This window comes from Cherax quadricarinatus, chromosome 85, assembly GCF_038502225.1.
Source record: "Cherax quadricarinatus isolate ZL_2023a chromosome 85, ASM3850222v1, whole genome shotgun sequence".
Lineage (NCBI taxonomy): Eukaryota > Metazoa > Arthropoda > Malacostraca > Decapoda > Parastacidae > Cherax > Cherax quadricarinatus.
Genome location: NC_091376.1, coordinates 16,396,757 through 16,413,691, shown reverse-complemented (window position 1 = coordinate 16,413,691; position 16,935 = coordinate 16,396,757). Strand labels below are relative to the sequence as shown.

Below are 16,935 nucleotides of genomic sequence, written 5' to 3'. Positions count from 1 at the left end.
ATGGTAGTACCTCCCTGAGTGGTTGTTATCTACCAACCTACTGCCACAGGATGGTAGTACCTCCCTGAGTGGTTATCTACCAACCTACTACCACAGGATGGTAGTACCTCCCTGAGTGGTGGTTGTTTACCAGCGTACTACCACAGGATGGTAGTACCTCCCTGAGTGGTGGTTGTTTACCAGCGTACTACCACAGGATGGTAGTACCTCCCTGAGTGGTGGTTGTTTACCAGCGTACTACCACAGGATGGTAGTACCTCCCTGAGTGGTTATCTACCACAGGATGGTAGTACCTCCCTGAGTGGTTATCTACCAACCTACTACCACAGGATGGTAGTACCTCCCTGAGTGGTTGTTATCTACCAACCTACTACCACAGGATGGTAGTACGTCCCTGAGTGGTTGTTATCTACCAACCTACTACCACTGGATGGTAGTACGTCCCTGAGTGGTTGTTATCTACCAACCTACTACCACAGGATGGTAGTACCTCCCTGAGTGGTTATCTACCAACCTACTACCACAGGATGGTAGTACGTCCCTGAGTGGTTATCTACCAACCTACTACCACAGGATGGTAGTACCTCCCTGGGTGGTTGTTATCTACCAACCTACTACCACAGGATGGTAGTACGTCCCTGAGTGGTTATCTACCAACCTACTACCACAGGATGGTAGTACCTCCCTTGGTGGTTGTTGTTTACCAACCTACTACCACAGGATGGTAGTACCTCCCTGAGTGGTTATCTACCAACCTACTACCACAGGATGGTAGTACCTCCCTGAGTGGTTATCTACCAACCTACTACCTAGCTGGAACATTGTAATTATATTGATTTCTGTCACATATGCGTGTGATTGCTGCTTCTTATTTACAAATCATTGTACTTTTTGCTAATAATATAAAAAATTGTAAAAAGTTAAATTTTGGCAGATGTGGAGAAACTCCAGCTTGAAGCTTTCGACACTGGTCTGCCTCTGTCTTCTGACGATCATCTTCGCCAGCATGAACAAGCTGTTTCCTGACGTGCTTGGCTTCGTAAAGCCACAATTCCTGAGGGACGCACCATCCTCCAAGGACAGTAGATGTCAATTAAAGCTTCAGCTTGATCCGTGCAAATGTTCTCGGACAATCCACTGGTACTCACCTTACTGTCCCTCTCAGGTGATCAGGTCTAACACGAGTATAAAGGACAAGATTGATATTGTGGTAGATGAATGGCAGAAGCAATCAACGTGTGGAACCTGGGCCACGCTGAGAGGTCCAGCTCAGAAGGTACGTTCTACACACCACCTCCCTTATCTTACACTTTGTATAATCTTCCATACATTTACTCTCGCTCCTCCACCCACATTTACGCTGACACACTATCTCTTCTGATTCCCATTTTCTCATATACTCTCCCACACACACTCACTTATTCACACTTTTCCCATACACTCACACATATCATAGTCTACACAACCCACACTCTCATAATAACTCTCGCACTCACTAGCCTCCACATAAATATACAGAATATTGCCCCACGAGTGCTGGCCCCTTCTTGGTAGGTCTTACTCTCAGCCACTTATCATCAGTCATGAATCTCTTGATTCCTCGATATTAGTTTTAATCACGATGCCTTGAAGCTTGCTTCGCTTCGCTAACATACACACACACAAACATCTACACACACACACACACACACACGCACACACACACACACACACACACACACATCACGGGTCTAGCTCCGTGGTAAATTACTGTGGACTCTGATACAGAGTTAGCAGGTTCGAGTCCTGCTGTGGACGTAGAGACAACGTTTGTAAATAATTTCGCCTGTTTTAAGCAGAGGTATGATAAAACTCACGGTTCAGGGAGAGTGACCTAGTAGCGACCAGTGAAAAGGCGGGACCAGGAGCTAGGACTCGACCCCTGCAACCTCAACTAGGTGAGTACACACACATACACACGTCATCTGTGTGTGTGTGTACATGTGTGCCTCCCAACTTGCTGTAACTGGACTCTCTCCCAGCCTGGTGAGTCTTATACATCTGACATGTACGGTTCAATTCCTTCGTTGTCATGGTCATTCAACTTTCCGACTTCTCAAAAGCAGAAAAAATATTTCCATGCGTCTCTTTGACTCTGTGTTTAATTTTCAGGTGTACCGTCGTGTGTCTCTTTCTCAAAGTGTGAATACTTTGTACGTCGTTATCATGTCTTTTTTAGTCCTGAGCTTTTACATCAATTTTTTTAGTTTCTTTGGTAACTCTTCATAGTTTATATGTTTTAACTTCTAGGTTGGTCTCGTTGCAGACCTCTGCACCTCCTCTCTTATACTCGTGGACAGAGATGCATCAGCTTCTCGTCCTGGATGTTGTTCACGTTCACCAGAGGAAACATTGGTCCCAGTACTAATCCATTGTGGAACAACGCTTGTACACGTGTACATTCTGATGTCTCATACAGAACAAAGAATTGTTTGTGTCTTTCCTTTTTGATTTATTATTATTCCAGTTTTTGTCCCATCCATTCTTATCGTGTGGTTAAATGCTTTCTTACTGTCTAAGAATACGCACTTCACCCGCTCATCTCTGCTTCTTTGTCACAAAACTCGAGCGTTAAATGCTTTCTTACTGTCTAAGAATACGCACTTCACCCGCTCATCTCTGCTTCTTTGTCACAAAACTCGAGCAGATTTATGATCCAGGATTTACTATTTATAAAACAATGTTGTTTATTTGTTTATGCCAGTGTTTCTCTCCAGGGGGCACCACCACTCTTCTGATAATATTCTCCATTACTTTACACACTCACCATTTCATTAATATAGTTCTGTAATTTAAGGGGTACCTGCCTGTTACCCTTCATAAATATTGGGATTATACATGTTGTCTTTTACATCTTTGGTAAATGACCCGTTTCATTTGACTTCTTGTAGAATTCAGCTAGCAGAATGTAGAGTGGCTCTGCATACTCTTTCAGAACCCATGGAGATATATTGTCTGGTCTTATTACTTTTGAGTTACCCAGTTTGACAACAGTTTTATACTTCACGTCTTCTGATGTTGGAAGTGTCAGTACTTGTTGGTGTATTCTTTCTCTTTGACTTTCTAGTGTTGTCTTTAATTTCAGAATACCTTAAATTATATCAAGGTACAATCAGCATTAGGATCCTTTGCGTGCTATACCTGAAACAAGCAATCCTGTTGGTTCCATGACCTGTTAATAATGGTGTAATTTAGATTTAGTCAGTCACACCGTAACGGTTTAAATGGTTTATACAGTTCCTCCTAGATTATTATTATTACAATCAAAACTAAGCGCCAAGTTGACAAGGGTCATACAGCACTGAGCTCCTCCTAGACTTCTGGATATTTCTTCTGAGCTTTTTTCCTTCTTCAGTCATAATGTCGGGCTCTTTATTATTGTTTTCTTACCTACCTGTACAACAATTTAAATCTTCATTTATCTTTCGTTGCAGTGTGATTATCAAATTGTTACTCAGCTTCTCTGCTCCAATTTCTGTCTAGTCTTCTCACTTTACTGTTTTCTATAGTTCTTTGCTTTCCGTAATTTTTCTATGCTTTTCCTCTTTCAGTTTTTGCCTCACTCTATATTTGGGTGTATGTGTACTGGTGGAGGGCGTGGCTTGGTGGGAAAAGGAATTGGAAAGTAATATGTACTCACCAGTACTTACTCACCTCTAGATTGCTGGGGTCGAATCTCAACTCCTGGGCAAACGTTGTCGCTGGCTGCTGTTCTTTCCATACTCGATAAGGCTAAGAGCCTTATCGTACTTCCTCTTAATAACTTTATGTATGGATCCTGCCTCTATCACTCCACGGTTCAGGTCCTTCCACTTTCTGATCACTCTAAGGACGAAGAAATACTTCCTAACATTCCTGTGGCTCGTCTATATTTTCGACTTGCAGCTGTGCCATCGTATTCCTGTGTTCCGTCTCTCAAACAATCTATCCAGGTCCGCCCTATCAATTACAGTATTTTGTTCGTTATCATAACATCCTTAGTCCTTCTTTCCTTTAATGTTGTCTGGTTTACTTCCCTTAATTTCTCCTCATAGGACATACCTCTTCGCTCCGGGAGGGGTCTCCTTGTAAACCTTTGCTCTTTTACCAGTTTCTTGACATGCTTGATCAAACGTGAGTTCTACGCTGCGGACTTCAGTATGGGCCTGAGGTATTTCTTGCTTACGTCCCTAAATGTGATTCCTAGATTTGCAAGACTCGCGTTTACCCCAGCATTTATATGGTTGATGTGCGCATCAGGCGATATGCTTGGAACAATGCTGACAGCATTTATGGTGTTCTCTACCCATCCCCAATCTCCATAACTTTCCTCATGCTGGGTTTAAATTCTAGTAGCTACTTAGACTCGGTCTGCAACTTGTCCGGGTCTATTTGTATTCTTTGGTGTGTGTGTGTGTGTGCGTGTGTGTGTGTGTGTGTGTGTGTGTACTTACCTAGTTGGGGTTGCAGGGGTCGATTCACAGCTCCTGGCCCATCGTGTGTGTGTATGTTTGTGCGTGTGGGGATGGGTGGTGGTGGAGTGGTGTGTTGAAGGGAGTGTATGTACAGTTGCGGAGGGGTGTGTTGGGAAGCGGTGGAGTAGTGTGTGTATGGAGTGGTGTGTGGAGTTTGAAAGGTGTATAGAGGTGGGGATGTGAGGGAGGATGATTTCTATTTTCGATTGTGATTGCAGGGGTAGAGGCTCAGCTCCTGGCCTCTCCCATCCGCGTGTAGAAGAGTGTGGTAGAGTGGCTTATGTGTGGGGGGAGGTGAAGTGGTGTATGCTAGTGTGGTGGTGGTGGTGGAGTGGCTTGAGTGTTGGGGGGTGAAGTCGTGTGTGTTGGGGTGGTGGTGGTGGTGAGTGGAGTGTGTGTTTGTAGAAGGTGAAGTGGTGTGTGTTGGGGTGGTTATAAGGGGGATGTGGTGCTGGTGGTAGCAGGTGTGTGTTTACTCATCTAATTTTGTTACAGGCGTCAATTGACAGCTCCTAGCTCCACCTCTTTCCTACTTGCTACAAGGTCCACTCTCTCCCAGCTTCAAGAGCATTATCGTACCCGTTCTTAAAGCAATGTATGGATCCCGCCTCTACCACTTCATTCTCCATATTGTTACAATTACGAACACAAGTAGTAGTCTGATGGGAGTGTTGCACCTGGTCGTGAGGAAATCAGAAAACTCTTAGCTAGGCCCCGCAGGGAAGAGGGAAACCAGCAGAAATAAATTTCTTAATCTGTGTATTCATTCCTCACAATATGTAATTGCCCTGTTTCAATAGACATGTTGAGGATTGTTGCTAGTGGTACACACAGTGCCTCTGCTCCATCTCTCAGAACCCATGGAGAGATATTATCTGGTCCCACCATCTTCCAGGTATCGGCTTGGATTTGTGTATTGTGTCAAACACTTGCTGGTGCACTTTCCCTCCTCAGTTTGCTGGAAGCTTTTGTGTCTCTTCTGAGAATACTTTCATAAGTCTCATGCTGAGTTCTTCACAGACTTCTTGGACATTTCTTGCGAGCTCAACATCTTCCATTTTCAGCCTAATTACCTCTACCCTGACTGTTATCTTCCTCCTGACGTGGCTATATAACAGTTTTTGGTCGGATTTTGCTTTCGATTCTATGTTATTCTCAAACTGCTGTTGAGCCTCTCTTCTTATCCACACATTCTCGTTCATAGCTGTTCAGCTCATTGACGTATTTTCCTGAGTTGTTTGCCTTCTATATATTTTTCATGTTCTAGAACATTTGGTTTAGGCCGCCACACCTCTGGGTAAACCATAGGCTCACTTTGGTCTTCCCATTGTTTCTATTGCACTTGGGAACTAACTTCTTCTTTGCCTCCCTGCACTTTCTTGCCACATTCTCCATCATCTCATTTACTGCCTTTCTTCTCCATTTTTTCCCCGCTTCTCCTCATGGAGGAATTGGCTCATGCCAGTGTTGTCCCCTCTTTGGAAGTTCGGCCTCTCACCTCATTCCCATGCAGGAAACAGTGGAAAGTATCCTTGTATCCACCGTGTGTGGTTCCAGTTGGAACCACTCACGGTGGATACAAGGTTCAGCCTTGCTGATTCATCCTCTCCTCTCTCTCTGGTTATATCTTAAACTAACATGCTGGTGCATGAAATTCTTCATTACCACCTCTAGCATCTTAGACGTCCAGGTTTCTGGTCCTCCATGTGCTTATAGGTTCTTCCCATCAATTTTATTGTTGCTGAAGTCACTCATAACCAGTACTTTGCTCTACTTATATGGGTCCTTCTGGACACCTTAGCTAATGTATCGACCATTGCTCTTTTGTTTTCATCTAACTCTTGTCTTGGCCTATTGCTATTTAGTGAAGAGTTGTACTTCACTGCTATTGCCACCTTGGGATACCCGATCTTAAGTGTGTCTAATGTGTACATAACTGTTCCCCCCTCTGTCTATTCCTCCCACCTCAAAATTCCAGTGGTTTCTGATGAGCAGTGCAATTTCTCTCTTCTCTGTTTTTCTCAGAATCTGATAGGCAATTGGGAAGATCTCGTCTGCTATCTCTGTCTCCGTGAGTGCTATAATGTTTGGGGATGCTTCCATGATTCGTTCGTGCCACTCATTACTCATATTAGTTATTTCCTCTGCATTGGTGTACCATACCTTCAGCTTTTTTCCATTACTGTATTTTGGTTCGTTGATTCTTGAATTCCTGGTCCTTGTCCATGGGTCAGGGAGAGTGGGAGGAGTTGGTGTGGGTTTGGAGTGTGCAAAGGATATGGGACTTTGTGAGAGGATGCTGTGAGGATGGTATTTGTGTTGGGGTAGTGGGAACTGTAGATGTGGAGTATGGTTTGTTTTGGGTTGTGCTTGGGTGGGAGGGGATGAGGGGTTGAGGGGTTCTGTGGGTGGCTGTGTTTGGTGATTCTCCCAAGGCTGAGTTTCCATGTCTATCGATGCATACCTTGTCTCCTCTTCCTGTCTCTGGCGTCTTTGTGTCCTCTCAGCAGCTTCTGTTCCATTCTTCTTCTGTCCCAGTCAAGTTACACCCACTATATTTTTCTGTCATTCATACCTGGGAACATTATTATGATGATACAGTTAATTTTCGATTCCATCGCCTGTTGCATTGTGTCTTAAGTCCTTCCTTCAGCCTCCTGAAGCTCGTGAATAATCGGTGACCTCTCTCACTCTCCACACTTTCCACTTACTTCCCCTCCATATCTCTCTATGCAAATTGAGCAGCTCGTTTGCTGTTCCCTTATCATTTGTATATCCCGTTTCTCTGATAACATTTCTGCGAAGGTCATACCTACTCCCCTTCCTTCAGTCTACTCGCCTAGTGTTGCTCTTCCTGCCCCATATACTAACCTAATCGTACTCACCTAATTGTGGTTGCAGGGGTCGAGACTTAGCTCCTGGCCCCGCCTCTTCACGGATCGCTACTAGGTCCTCTCTCTCCCTGCTTCATGAGCTTTATCATATCTCATCTTAAAGCTATGTATGGTTCCTGTCTTCACTTTATCACTTGCTAGACTATTCCATTTCCTGCCTACACTATGACCCAAGAAATACTTCCTAACATCCCTTTGACTCATCTGAGTCTTCAACTTCCAAGTCTGACCCCTTGTTTCTGTGTCCCCTCTCTGGAACATCATGTCTCTGTCCACCTTGTCTATTCCACACAGTATTTTGTATGTTGTTATCATGTCTCCTCTAACTCTCCTGTCCTCCAGTGTCGTCAGGCCGATTTCCCTTAACCTTTCCTTGTAGGATATTCCCCTTAGCTCTGGAACTAACCTTGTTGCAAACCTTTGCACTTTCTCTAATTTCTTGACGTGCTTGACCCGGTGTGGGTTCCAAACTGGTGCTCCATGTTCAAGTTTGGGCCTGACATACACGGTGTACAGTGTCTTGAACGATTCCTTAGTAAGGTATCGCAATGCTATTCTCAGGGTTGAAAGGCGCCCATATGCTGTAGCAGGTTTGCAGTCTTTGTCCACCTAGCCTATACTCTGTCTGCGGTCTTCTTTGCCCTTCCCCGATCTTCATGACTTTGCATTTGGCGGGGTTAAATTCGAGAAGCCAGTTGCTGGACCACGTGTCCAGCCTGCCCAGGTCTCTTTGAAGTCCTGCCTGATCCACATCTGATTTAATTCTACTCATTAACTTCACATCATCTGCGAACACTGACACTTCTGAGTCTATCCCTTCCATCATGTCATTCACATAAACCAAAAATAGCACTGGTCTTAGGACTGACCCCTGTGGGACCCCGCCCGTCACAGGTGCCCACTGTGATACCTCATCACATACCATGACTCGTTGCCTCTCTGTCAGGTATTCTCTGAGCCATTGCAGTGCCCTTCCTGTTATATGCGCCTGATCTTCTGCACTAATCTCTTGTGAGGAACTGTGTCGAAGGCCTTCTTGCAGTCCAAGAAAATACAGTCAACCCACCTCTCTCTCTCGTGTCTTCTGTTACTTTGTCATAAAACTCCAGAAGGATTGTGACACAGGATTTGCCTGCCATGAATCCGTGCTGGTTGTCGTTTATAATCTTGTTCCGCTCCAGGTGCTCCACCACTCTCCTCTTGATAATCTTCTCCATGACCTTGCATACCGTTCACATCAGTAACACTGTCTATAGTTTAGTGCCTCTTTTCTGTCTCCTTTTTTAGAAATGAAAACTACATTTGCCATCTCCCAAATCTCAGATAGTTGCCCAGTTTCAAGGAATGTGTTGTAGATTATGGTTAGTGGCACACACAGTGTATCTGCTCTCTCTCTAAGGTTCCACGGGGAGATGTTGTCCTCTCCCATTGCCTTTGAGGTATCAAGGTCACTTAGCAGTTTCTGCACCTCCTCCTCAGTTGTGTGTATGTCACCCAGCACTTGCTGGTATATTCTTTGTTGGTGTTCCCCTCTGTGCTGTCTTCCCAGAGCCCTTCCTATCTCTACTGTAAATACTTCCTTGAATCTCGTGTTCAACTCCTCACATACCTGTTGATTGTTTCTTGTGAGTTCCCCATCTTCTTTCCTCAGCCTGATCACTTGGTCTTTTACTGTTGTCTTCCTCCTAATGTGGCTATACAACAGTTTCGGGTCAGACTTGACTTTCGATGCTATGTTGTTTTCGTACTGTCGCTGGGCCTCCCTCCTAATCTGTGCATACTCGTTTCTGGTTCTTCGACTAATCTCCTTATTTTCATGGGTTCTTTATCTTCTGTATTTTTTCCATTCTCTAGTGCACTTATTTTTTGCCTCCCTATGCCTTCGGGTAAACCAGGGGCTCGTTCTGGTCTTCCCATTATTTCTGTTGTCCTTGGAAAGAAATCTTTCCTCTGCCTCCTTGCATTTTGCTGTTACATATTCCATCACTTCGTTTACTGACTTTCCTATCAATTCTCTGTCCCACTGAACCTCCTGCAGGAAGTTCCTCATACCTGTGTAGTCCCCCCTTTTATAGTTTGGCTTTTCCCATTCAGCTCTTGTTAACCTCTCCGCCTGTAGCTCTATTATGTATTCAAAGCACAGAACCACGTGACCACTAGCTCAAACGGGCCTCTCATATGTGATATCCTCAATGTCTGAACTGCTCAGGGAGAACACGAGGTCCAGTCTTGCTGGTTCATCCTCCCCACTCTCTCTGGTAGTGTCCATAACATATTAATACATGAGGTTTTCCAGTACCACATCCATCATCTTGGCTCTCTATGTTTCGGAACCCCCATGTGGTTCCAGGTTTTCCCAGTCAATCTCCCTGTGCTTGAAATCTCCCATAACTAGTAACTTTGCTCTGCTCGAATGAGCTCTTCTTGCCACCTCAGCCAGGGTGTCCACCAATGCTCTCTTGGCCTCCTGCAGTTCTGTGGTGGATTATACATCACTACAATGAAGACCTTATGTTCCCAAACTGAAGTGTACCTACTCTGTAATCCTTTTCTCCAGTCTCGTCCATGCCTTCCATTTTCTCAAATCTCCATCGGTTTTTTACGAGCAGTGCAAACCCTCCTCCCCCTTGGCTCCTTCTATCTTTCTTCAGGATCTGATATCCTGGTGGGAATATTGCATCTGTGTATTGTCTCAGTTAGTTTCGTTTCTGTGACTGCTATGAGATCTGGGTACATCTCATATTTATTCGTTATTCTATCCGCATTTGTGTACCAAACCTTCAACTTCTTTTCTAAAACTGTGGTTCTGGGAGAAGATTGGGGTTGGGAGAGCAAGAGCCCTGGTGGGTGCCTATGGGGGGATGCAATGGGGGTTGGGGCAGAGTTCCCATAGGGGGTTGCTGTAGAGGTGGGGTTTGTGGTGTGGGGTTGACAGAGGGATCAGTGTGTGAGTATCAGTATAGATTATTCAGTTGCCTATGGGTTGTCGCAGTTAGAGTCCTTCTGCAGGTGTTTCTTGAGGTTTGCTTTTGCCCTTTCACCTGTGTCTGGGTTCTGCTCATCTTTATCATTTCCTCTTGCTCCTCCATTCGTTTTTGTACTCTCTCTTTCAGCATCATCCTTTCCTCTTGTGTTCTGTCTCGATTGAGGTACACACTCTGGTACTCCGGTTTGTCTCTCAGTCGTGTTTTCTCCTGCAGAATCATGGTTCAAGTTGATTCTGCCTTGAAAATTACTTTGAGAGGCCGTTTCTGTCCCTTTGCAAACCACCCAATTCTCCGAAAATTTGTCACCTGGGTCATGTTGCCCTCAGCTATTAGTCTCATGATACCTTCAATCACTTTTTTCTCCTCCAGCTTTCTTTCATCATAGGTTTCCCTTTTGACTTCCTGGAGCCTGTAGACAAAAACTGATCTCGCCCTTTCGACCTCCCTCTGTGTCTCCCATTGCATCCTCTGAGGTGTTTTAGTTCCTTGCATTGCAGCATTCCTTCCTACAATCACTTCCCTGGCTGAGGTCCCTATGCACAGCTGTTCAGCTGTTCCTGGCCCCTGCAGGTGTCTATTAGATTCTCTGCATATATCATAGCTTCTTCATTGTCTTCAGACCTCTCATTGTTCCTAGTGTGCTCCTCGGCTGTCCCTTAACCCCACAGAGGTCTGATAGAGCCTTGTATACAATATAGATTATTTACTCCCTCCAGGCCTCTTATCTGTCCCTGATGCAGAAGTTCCTGATGTTATGTCTGTACTGTCATTTTTCTTATTAAGCTGTTTCAGATTACTCAGTTCTTCTTCTAAGCACTGTATCTTAGCTTCTGCTGCTATGGCTTGTTGCTCCTACTTCCTGCTCTCTGCAGCTATCTTCTCCTCCATTTTCCTGAAAAGCTTTTCTAGTTTCCCTCCCCAGTCTTCCTCCCTTTTTTTGAGCTCTGCCTCCCAATCTTCCCTCCTAGGTTCGTTCACCAGACCCTTGGTTATCAGCCTTTTTCTTGGGCAACTCTTTCTACCACACACTGAAGCTTGTGAGCAGAGTGGGTGTTTGTGTTAGATGGGTGTTGTAGGGAGAGGAAGGGGGCGGGAGGTAGGGCTGGGGGAGAAGGATGTTTGGTGGAGAGGGTGGACAGCGGCAAAGAGAGATTGGAGGGGTATAGGGAGAGAGGAGAAAGGGAGTGGGGGAAAGGCAAGGGGGAGGGGGAGAAAGAAGACAGGGGAGCAGGAAGATGGATGGAAGGTGAGGGTTAAGAGAGAGGGAGGGGGAGAGAGAGAGAGTGAAAGAGGGGGAAGAGAGGGAGGGAGAGAGAGAGCGAAAAAGGGAGGGAAGAGACAGAGGGTGAGAGAGAGAGAGAGAGAGAGAGAGAGAGAGAGAGAGAGAGAGAGAGAGAGAGGGACAGAAAGAGAGAGACCGAGAGAGGGGGAAGAGGGAGGGTAAGTGACAGAAAGAGAGAGAGAGAGAGAGAGAAAGTGATAAAATGGGAGGTGTGAGTGTAAAAGGGAGAGGGGAGAGAGAGCGATGGAGAGAGAGAGAGACAGAGAGTGGGAATGGTGGCGAGTGTGGGTGTGAGTTCATATTAGAAGAAGTCACCTTGAAGAGCATAATTTGATTAATTAATGAACCTCAGTGTGGGTTCACGAGGGGTAGTTACTGCCTGACAAATTTACTGACGTTCCTCATTAAAACATTTGAGGCACTAGACAGTTATAAAAAATATAATATTGTATATTTATGGGAGTGGTGGTGGTGGTGGTGGTGTTGTACTCGCCTAGTTGAGGTTGCAGGGGTCGAGTCCAAGCTCCTGGACCCGCCTCTTCACTGGTCGCTACTAGGTCACACTCCATGAACTGTGAGCTTTATCATACGTCTGCTTAAAGCTATGTATGAATCCTGCCTCCACTACATCGCTTCAAAAACTATTCCACTTCCTGACTACTCTGTGGCTGAAGAAATACTTCCTAACATCCCTGTGATTCATCTGTGTCTTCAGCTTCCAACTATGTCCACTTGTTGCTGTGTCCAATCTCTGGAACATCCTGTCTTTGTCCTCCTTGTCAATTCCTCTCAGTATTTTGTATGCCGTTATCATGTCCCCCCTACCTCTCCTGTCCTCCAGTGTCCTCAGGTTGATTTCCCTTAACCTCTCCTCGTAGGACATACCTCTTAGCTCTGGGACTAGTCTTGTTGCAAACCTTTGCACTTTCTCTAGTTTCTTTACATGCTTGGCTAGGTGTGGGTTTCCAACTGGCGTCGCATACTCCAATATGGGCCTAATGTACACTGTGTACAGGGTCCTGAACGATTCCTTATTAAGATGTCTGAATGCTGTTCTGAGGTTTGCTAGGCGCCCATATGCTGCAGCAGTTATTTGGTTGATGTGCGCTTCAGGAGATGTGCCTGGTGTTATACTCACCCCAAGATCTTTTTACTTGAGCGAGATTTGTAGTCTCTGGCCCCCTAGACTGATCTCCGGGAGACAATTGCTAGGCCAGGTCTGCAGCCTGTCCAGATCCCTTTGTAGTTCTGCCTGGTCTTCGATTGAATGAATTCTTCTCATCAACTTCACGTCATCTGCAAACAGGGACACTTCGGGGCCTATTCCTTCCGTCAAGTCGTTCACAAATACCAGAAATAGCACTGGTCCTAGGACTGACCCATGTGGGATCCCGATGGTCACAGGTGCCCACTCTGACACCTCCCCACGTACCATGACTCGCTGCTGTCTTCCTGACAAGTATTCCCTGATTCATTGTAGTGCCTTCCCTGTTATCCCTGGTTGGTCCTCCAGTTTTTTGCATTAATCTCTTGTGTGGAACTGTGTCAAACGCCTTCTTGCAGTCCAAGAAAACGCAATCCACCCACCCCTCTCTCTCTTGTCTTACTGCTGTCACCATGTCATAGAACTCCAGTAGGTTTGTGACACAGGATTTCCCATCCCTGAAACCATATTGGTTGCTGTTGATGAGATCATTCCTTTTTAGGTGTTCCACCGCTCTTCTCCTGATAATCTTCTCCATGACTATGCAAACTATACATGTCAGTGACACTGGTCTATAGTTTAGTGCTTCATGTCTGTCTCTTTTTTTAAAGATTGGGGCTACATTTGCTGTATTCCATGCCTCAGGCAATCTCCTTGTTTTGATAGATATATTGAATATTGTTGTTAGGGGTACACATAGCACCTCTGCTCCCTCTCTCAGGACCCATGGAGAGATGTTATCTGGCCCCATTGCCTTTGAGGTATCTAGCTCACTCAGAAGCCTCTTCACTTCTTCCTCGGTTGTGTGTACTGTGTCCAGCACTTGGTGGTGTGCCCCACCTCTCTGTCTTTCTGGAGCCCCTTCTGTCTCCCTTGAACACTTCTTTGAATCTCTTGTTGAGTTTCTCACATACTTCATGGCCATTTCTTGTTGTCTCTCCTCCTTCCTTCCTTAGCCTGACTACCTGGTCCTTGACTGTTGTGTTCCTCCTGATGTGGCTGTATAACAGCTTCGGGTCAGATTTGGCTTTTGTTTTCATATTGTCATTGGGCCTCCCTTCTCATCTGTGCATATTCATTTCTGGCTCTACTACTGCTCTCCTTATTCTCCTGGCTCCTTTGCCTTCTATATTTCTCCCATTCCCTAGCACACTTGGTTTTTGCCTCCATGCACCTTTGGGTGAACCATGAGCTCATTCTGGCTTTTTCATTATTCCTGTTACCCTTGGGTACAAACCTCTCCTCAGACTCCTTGCACATTGTTGCTACATATTCCATCATCTCATTTACTGGCTTCCCTGCCAGTTCTCTGTCCCACTGAACCCCGTTCAGGAAGTTCCTCATTCCCGTGTAGTCCCCTTTCTTGTAGTTTGGCTTCATTTGTCCTGGCCTTCCTGCTTCCCCCTCCACTTGTAGCTCTACTGTGTATTCGAAGATTAAAACCACGTGATCGCTGGCCCCAAGGGGTCTTTCATATGTGATGTCCTCAATATCTGCACTACTCAAGGTGAATACTAGGTCCAGTCTTCCTGGTTCATCCTCTCCTCTCTCTCTTGTAGTGTCCCTTACGTGTTGGTACATGAAGTTTTCGAGTACCACCTCCATCATCTTAGCCCCCCATGTATCTTGGCCCCCATGTGGCTCCAAGTTCTCCCGATCGATCTCCTTGTGGTTAAAGCCACCCAAAATCAGGAGCTTTGCCCTGCATGCATGAACTCTTCTGGCCACTGCAGCAGTGTGTCAACCATCGCTCTATTGCTCTCGTCATACTCTTGCCTTGGCCTCCTGCTGTTCTGTGGTGGGTTATACATCACTGCAATTACCACCTTGGGACCTCCAGAGTGAGCGTTCCCGCTATGTAATCGTTTGTTTCTCTGCTGTCTCCTCTCTCCAGCTCATCAAAATTCCATCGGTTTTTGATCTGCAGCGCCACTCCTCCACCTCCCTGTTCCCTCTGTCTTTCCTCAGGATCTGGTAAGATGGCATCTATTATCATACACGTAAGCTTGGTTTCTGTGAAAGCTATGATGTCCGGTGATGCCTATTTGACTCTTTCGTGCCACTCCTCCCACTTATTTGTTATTCCATCAGCGTTTGTGTACCATACCTTCAGTTTCCTTTCCAACACTGTGGTTTGGGAGGCCTGTGATGGTGGGAGACCTGGTAGCATACTGTGGGATTCTATAGCTGGGTGTTGGGTGGAAGCTGTGAGTATGGATTGTAGTTTGTATTGGGATGGTGTGATAGGTTGTGGGGTTCTGAGGAGAGTTCTGTGTGTGCTTGCCCTTGCTGCTCTGTCCTGTTCTGATTGACCTCTGCTGGTTCCATCCTTTTTTCCTTTCCTAGCTCCTTTCACTTTTTTTGTCTTCTCACTCAGCTGCTGTTGTTCTGTTTATGTTCTGTCTCTGTCTATGAACACTCTTGTACTCTTCTGAGTATTTCAACCGTGGTTTCTCTTGGAGGATCCTGTTCCGCGCTGTTTCTGTCCTGAGAATCAGCTTAATCGGTCATTTTCTTCCCTTCAAGTAACCCCCTATTCTCTGAAAATTTACAATCTCGTCCATGTCTTCTTCACTTATTTCCGTGATGATGTTCACAATCTCCTTTCTTTCTGCCTGTCGTCTTTCAGTGTGTGTCCTTTCCTCTCTCTCCTCAAGCCCATGGATAAACACTGATTTTGCCCTTTCCTCCTCCCATTGCCTCTCTCTCTGAAACTCTGGTTCCTGTCGGTATGTGGTCATTTTCTCCCTTGTTTTTTCCAGTGGCTCTTGGTAGCATGGTTGTGCCTCTGCATTTGACCTATCGCCCTCTCCATCTGCACCCATCTGCTCTCCCCTTTCACTCCTTGACCCTTCTTGGCAGGCTGATATGACCTTAGCATAATTCCTATCTCCTTCCTTCCTGTTCGGCCTCTCAGCTTCATATGCTGTGTCTTCTCTGGTCAATGCCCCTGTAACTTGCTTCAGCCTGTTTACCTCATCTTCTAGGACCCTTATCCTGGCTACTGCAGTTTTGACTTGTGCCTCCCAATTCTTCTTCTTCTTCTCCCACCTCTTTTCTAATTTCACAGAAAGCTCTGTCTACATTTTTTTCAGAAAGCTCTCCTAATTTTCTCTCCCACTCTTGTTCCATTCTTTTCCATTGCTCCTCCATCCACTTCTCCCTACCAGAACCATTCTTTTTTTTTTCCTTTTCTTCCCTTTCTTTTTCTTTTTTTTTGTTTGAAAGAGAAAAGAGAGAGAGAGAGAGAGAGAGAGAGAGAGAGAGAGAGAGAGAGAGAGAGAGAGAGAGAGAGAGAGAGAGAGAGAGAAAGGGAAAGGTAGAAGGAAAGAGAGAGGGGGAGAGTGAGAAGGGAAAAGGGGGGAGAGAGAGAGAGTGAGAGAGAGAGAGGGAATGAGAAGGAAAGGTAGGAGAGAGGGGGAGAGTGAGAAGGGAAAAGGGGGGGAGAGAGAGAGAGAGAGAGAGGAGAGAGAGAGGGGCAAAGAGAGGGGAGAGAGAGAGGGAGAGAGGGGGGAGATGGAAGAGAGAGATGGGAGAGAGAGGAGAGGGGGAGAGAGAGGGGAGAAGGGGAGAGAGAGGGGAGAGAGAGAGATGGGAAATGGGAGAGGGGAGAGATAATTAGAGGGGGAGAGATGTTAGAGGGGGAGAGATGTTAGAATGGAGGAGGTGTTAGAGGGAAGAGATGTTAGAGGGGAGAGATGTTAGAGGGGAAAGATGGGAGAGGGGAGAGCTGGGAGAGGGGAGAGAGATAGGTGAAGAGAGAGATAGGGAGATAGGTAGAGAGAGAGATAGGTAGAGAGAGAGATAGGTAGAGAGAGAGAGATAGGTAGAGAGATAGATATTGAGAGAGAGAGAGAGAGAAAGAGAGAGGGGATAGCAGATAGTGTAATGTTAGAGGGAGGGTCAGTTAACAGGAAGGTGTGAAATCCTGTGTATGTGAGTGTGTGTGTGTGTGCATGTGTTCTACAGCTTTTACAAGTGCCTGACCGCTTGTTCCTGTGTGTGTATGTGTGTGTATGTGTGTGTGTGCCCCCACTTCTAAGTATTCATTCTAAAACTTACCAATGGTAATTCT

The 16,935-nt window shown here is 45.7% G+C and overlaps 1 protein-coding gene across 3 annotated transcripts in view; it reads left to right on the top strand.

The window, feature by feature from the left end:
* LOC128703260 (uncharacterized) overlaps nt 1–16,935 on the top strand; it is a 180,671-nt gene that overhangs the window by 14,915 nt on the left and 148,821 nt on the right. For all 3 annotated transcript variants that reach the window (XM_070103457.1, XM_070103459.1, XM_070103458.1), the window contains one exon: nt 935–1,276. In XM_070103457.1, coding sequence (XP_069959558.1) covers nt 935–1,276 — 342 coding nt within the window. The remainder of the gene's footprint in view (nt 1–934; nt 1,277–16,935) is intronic.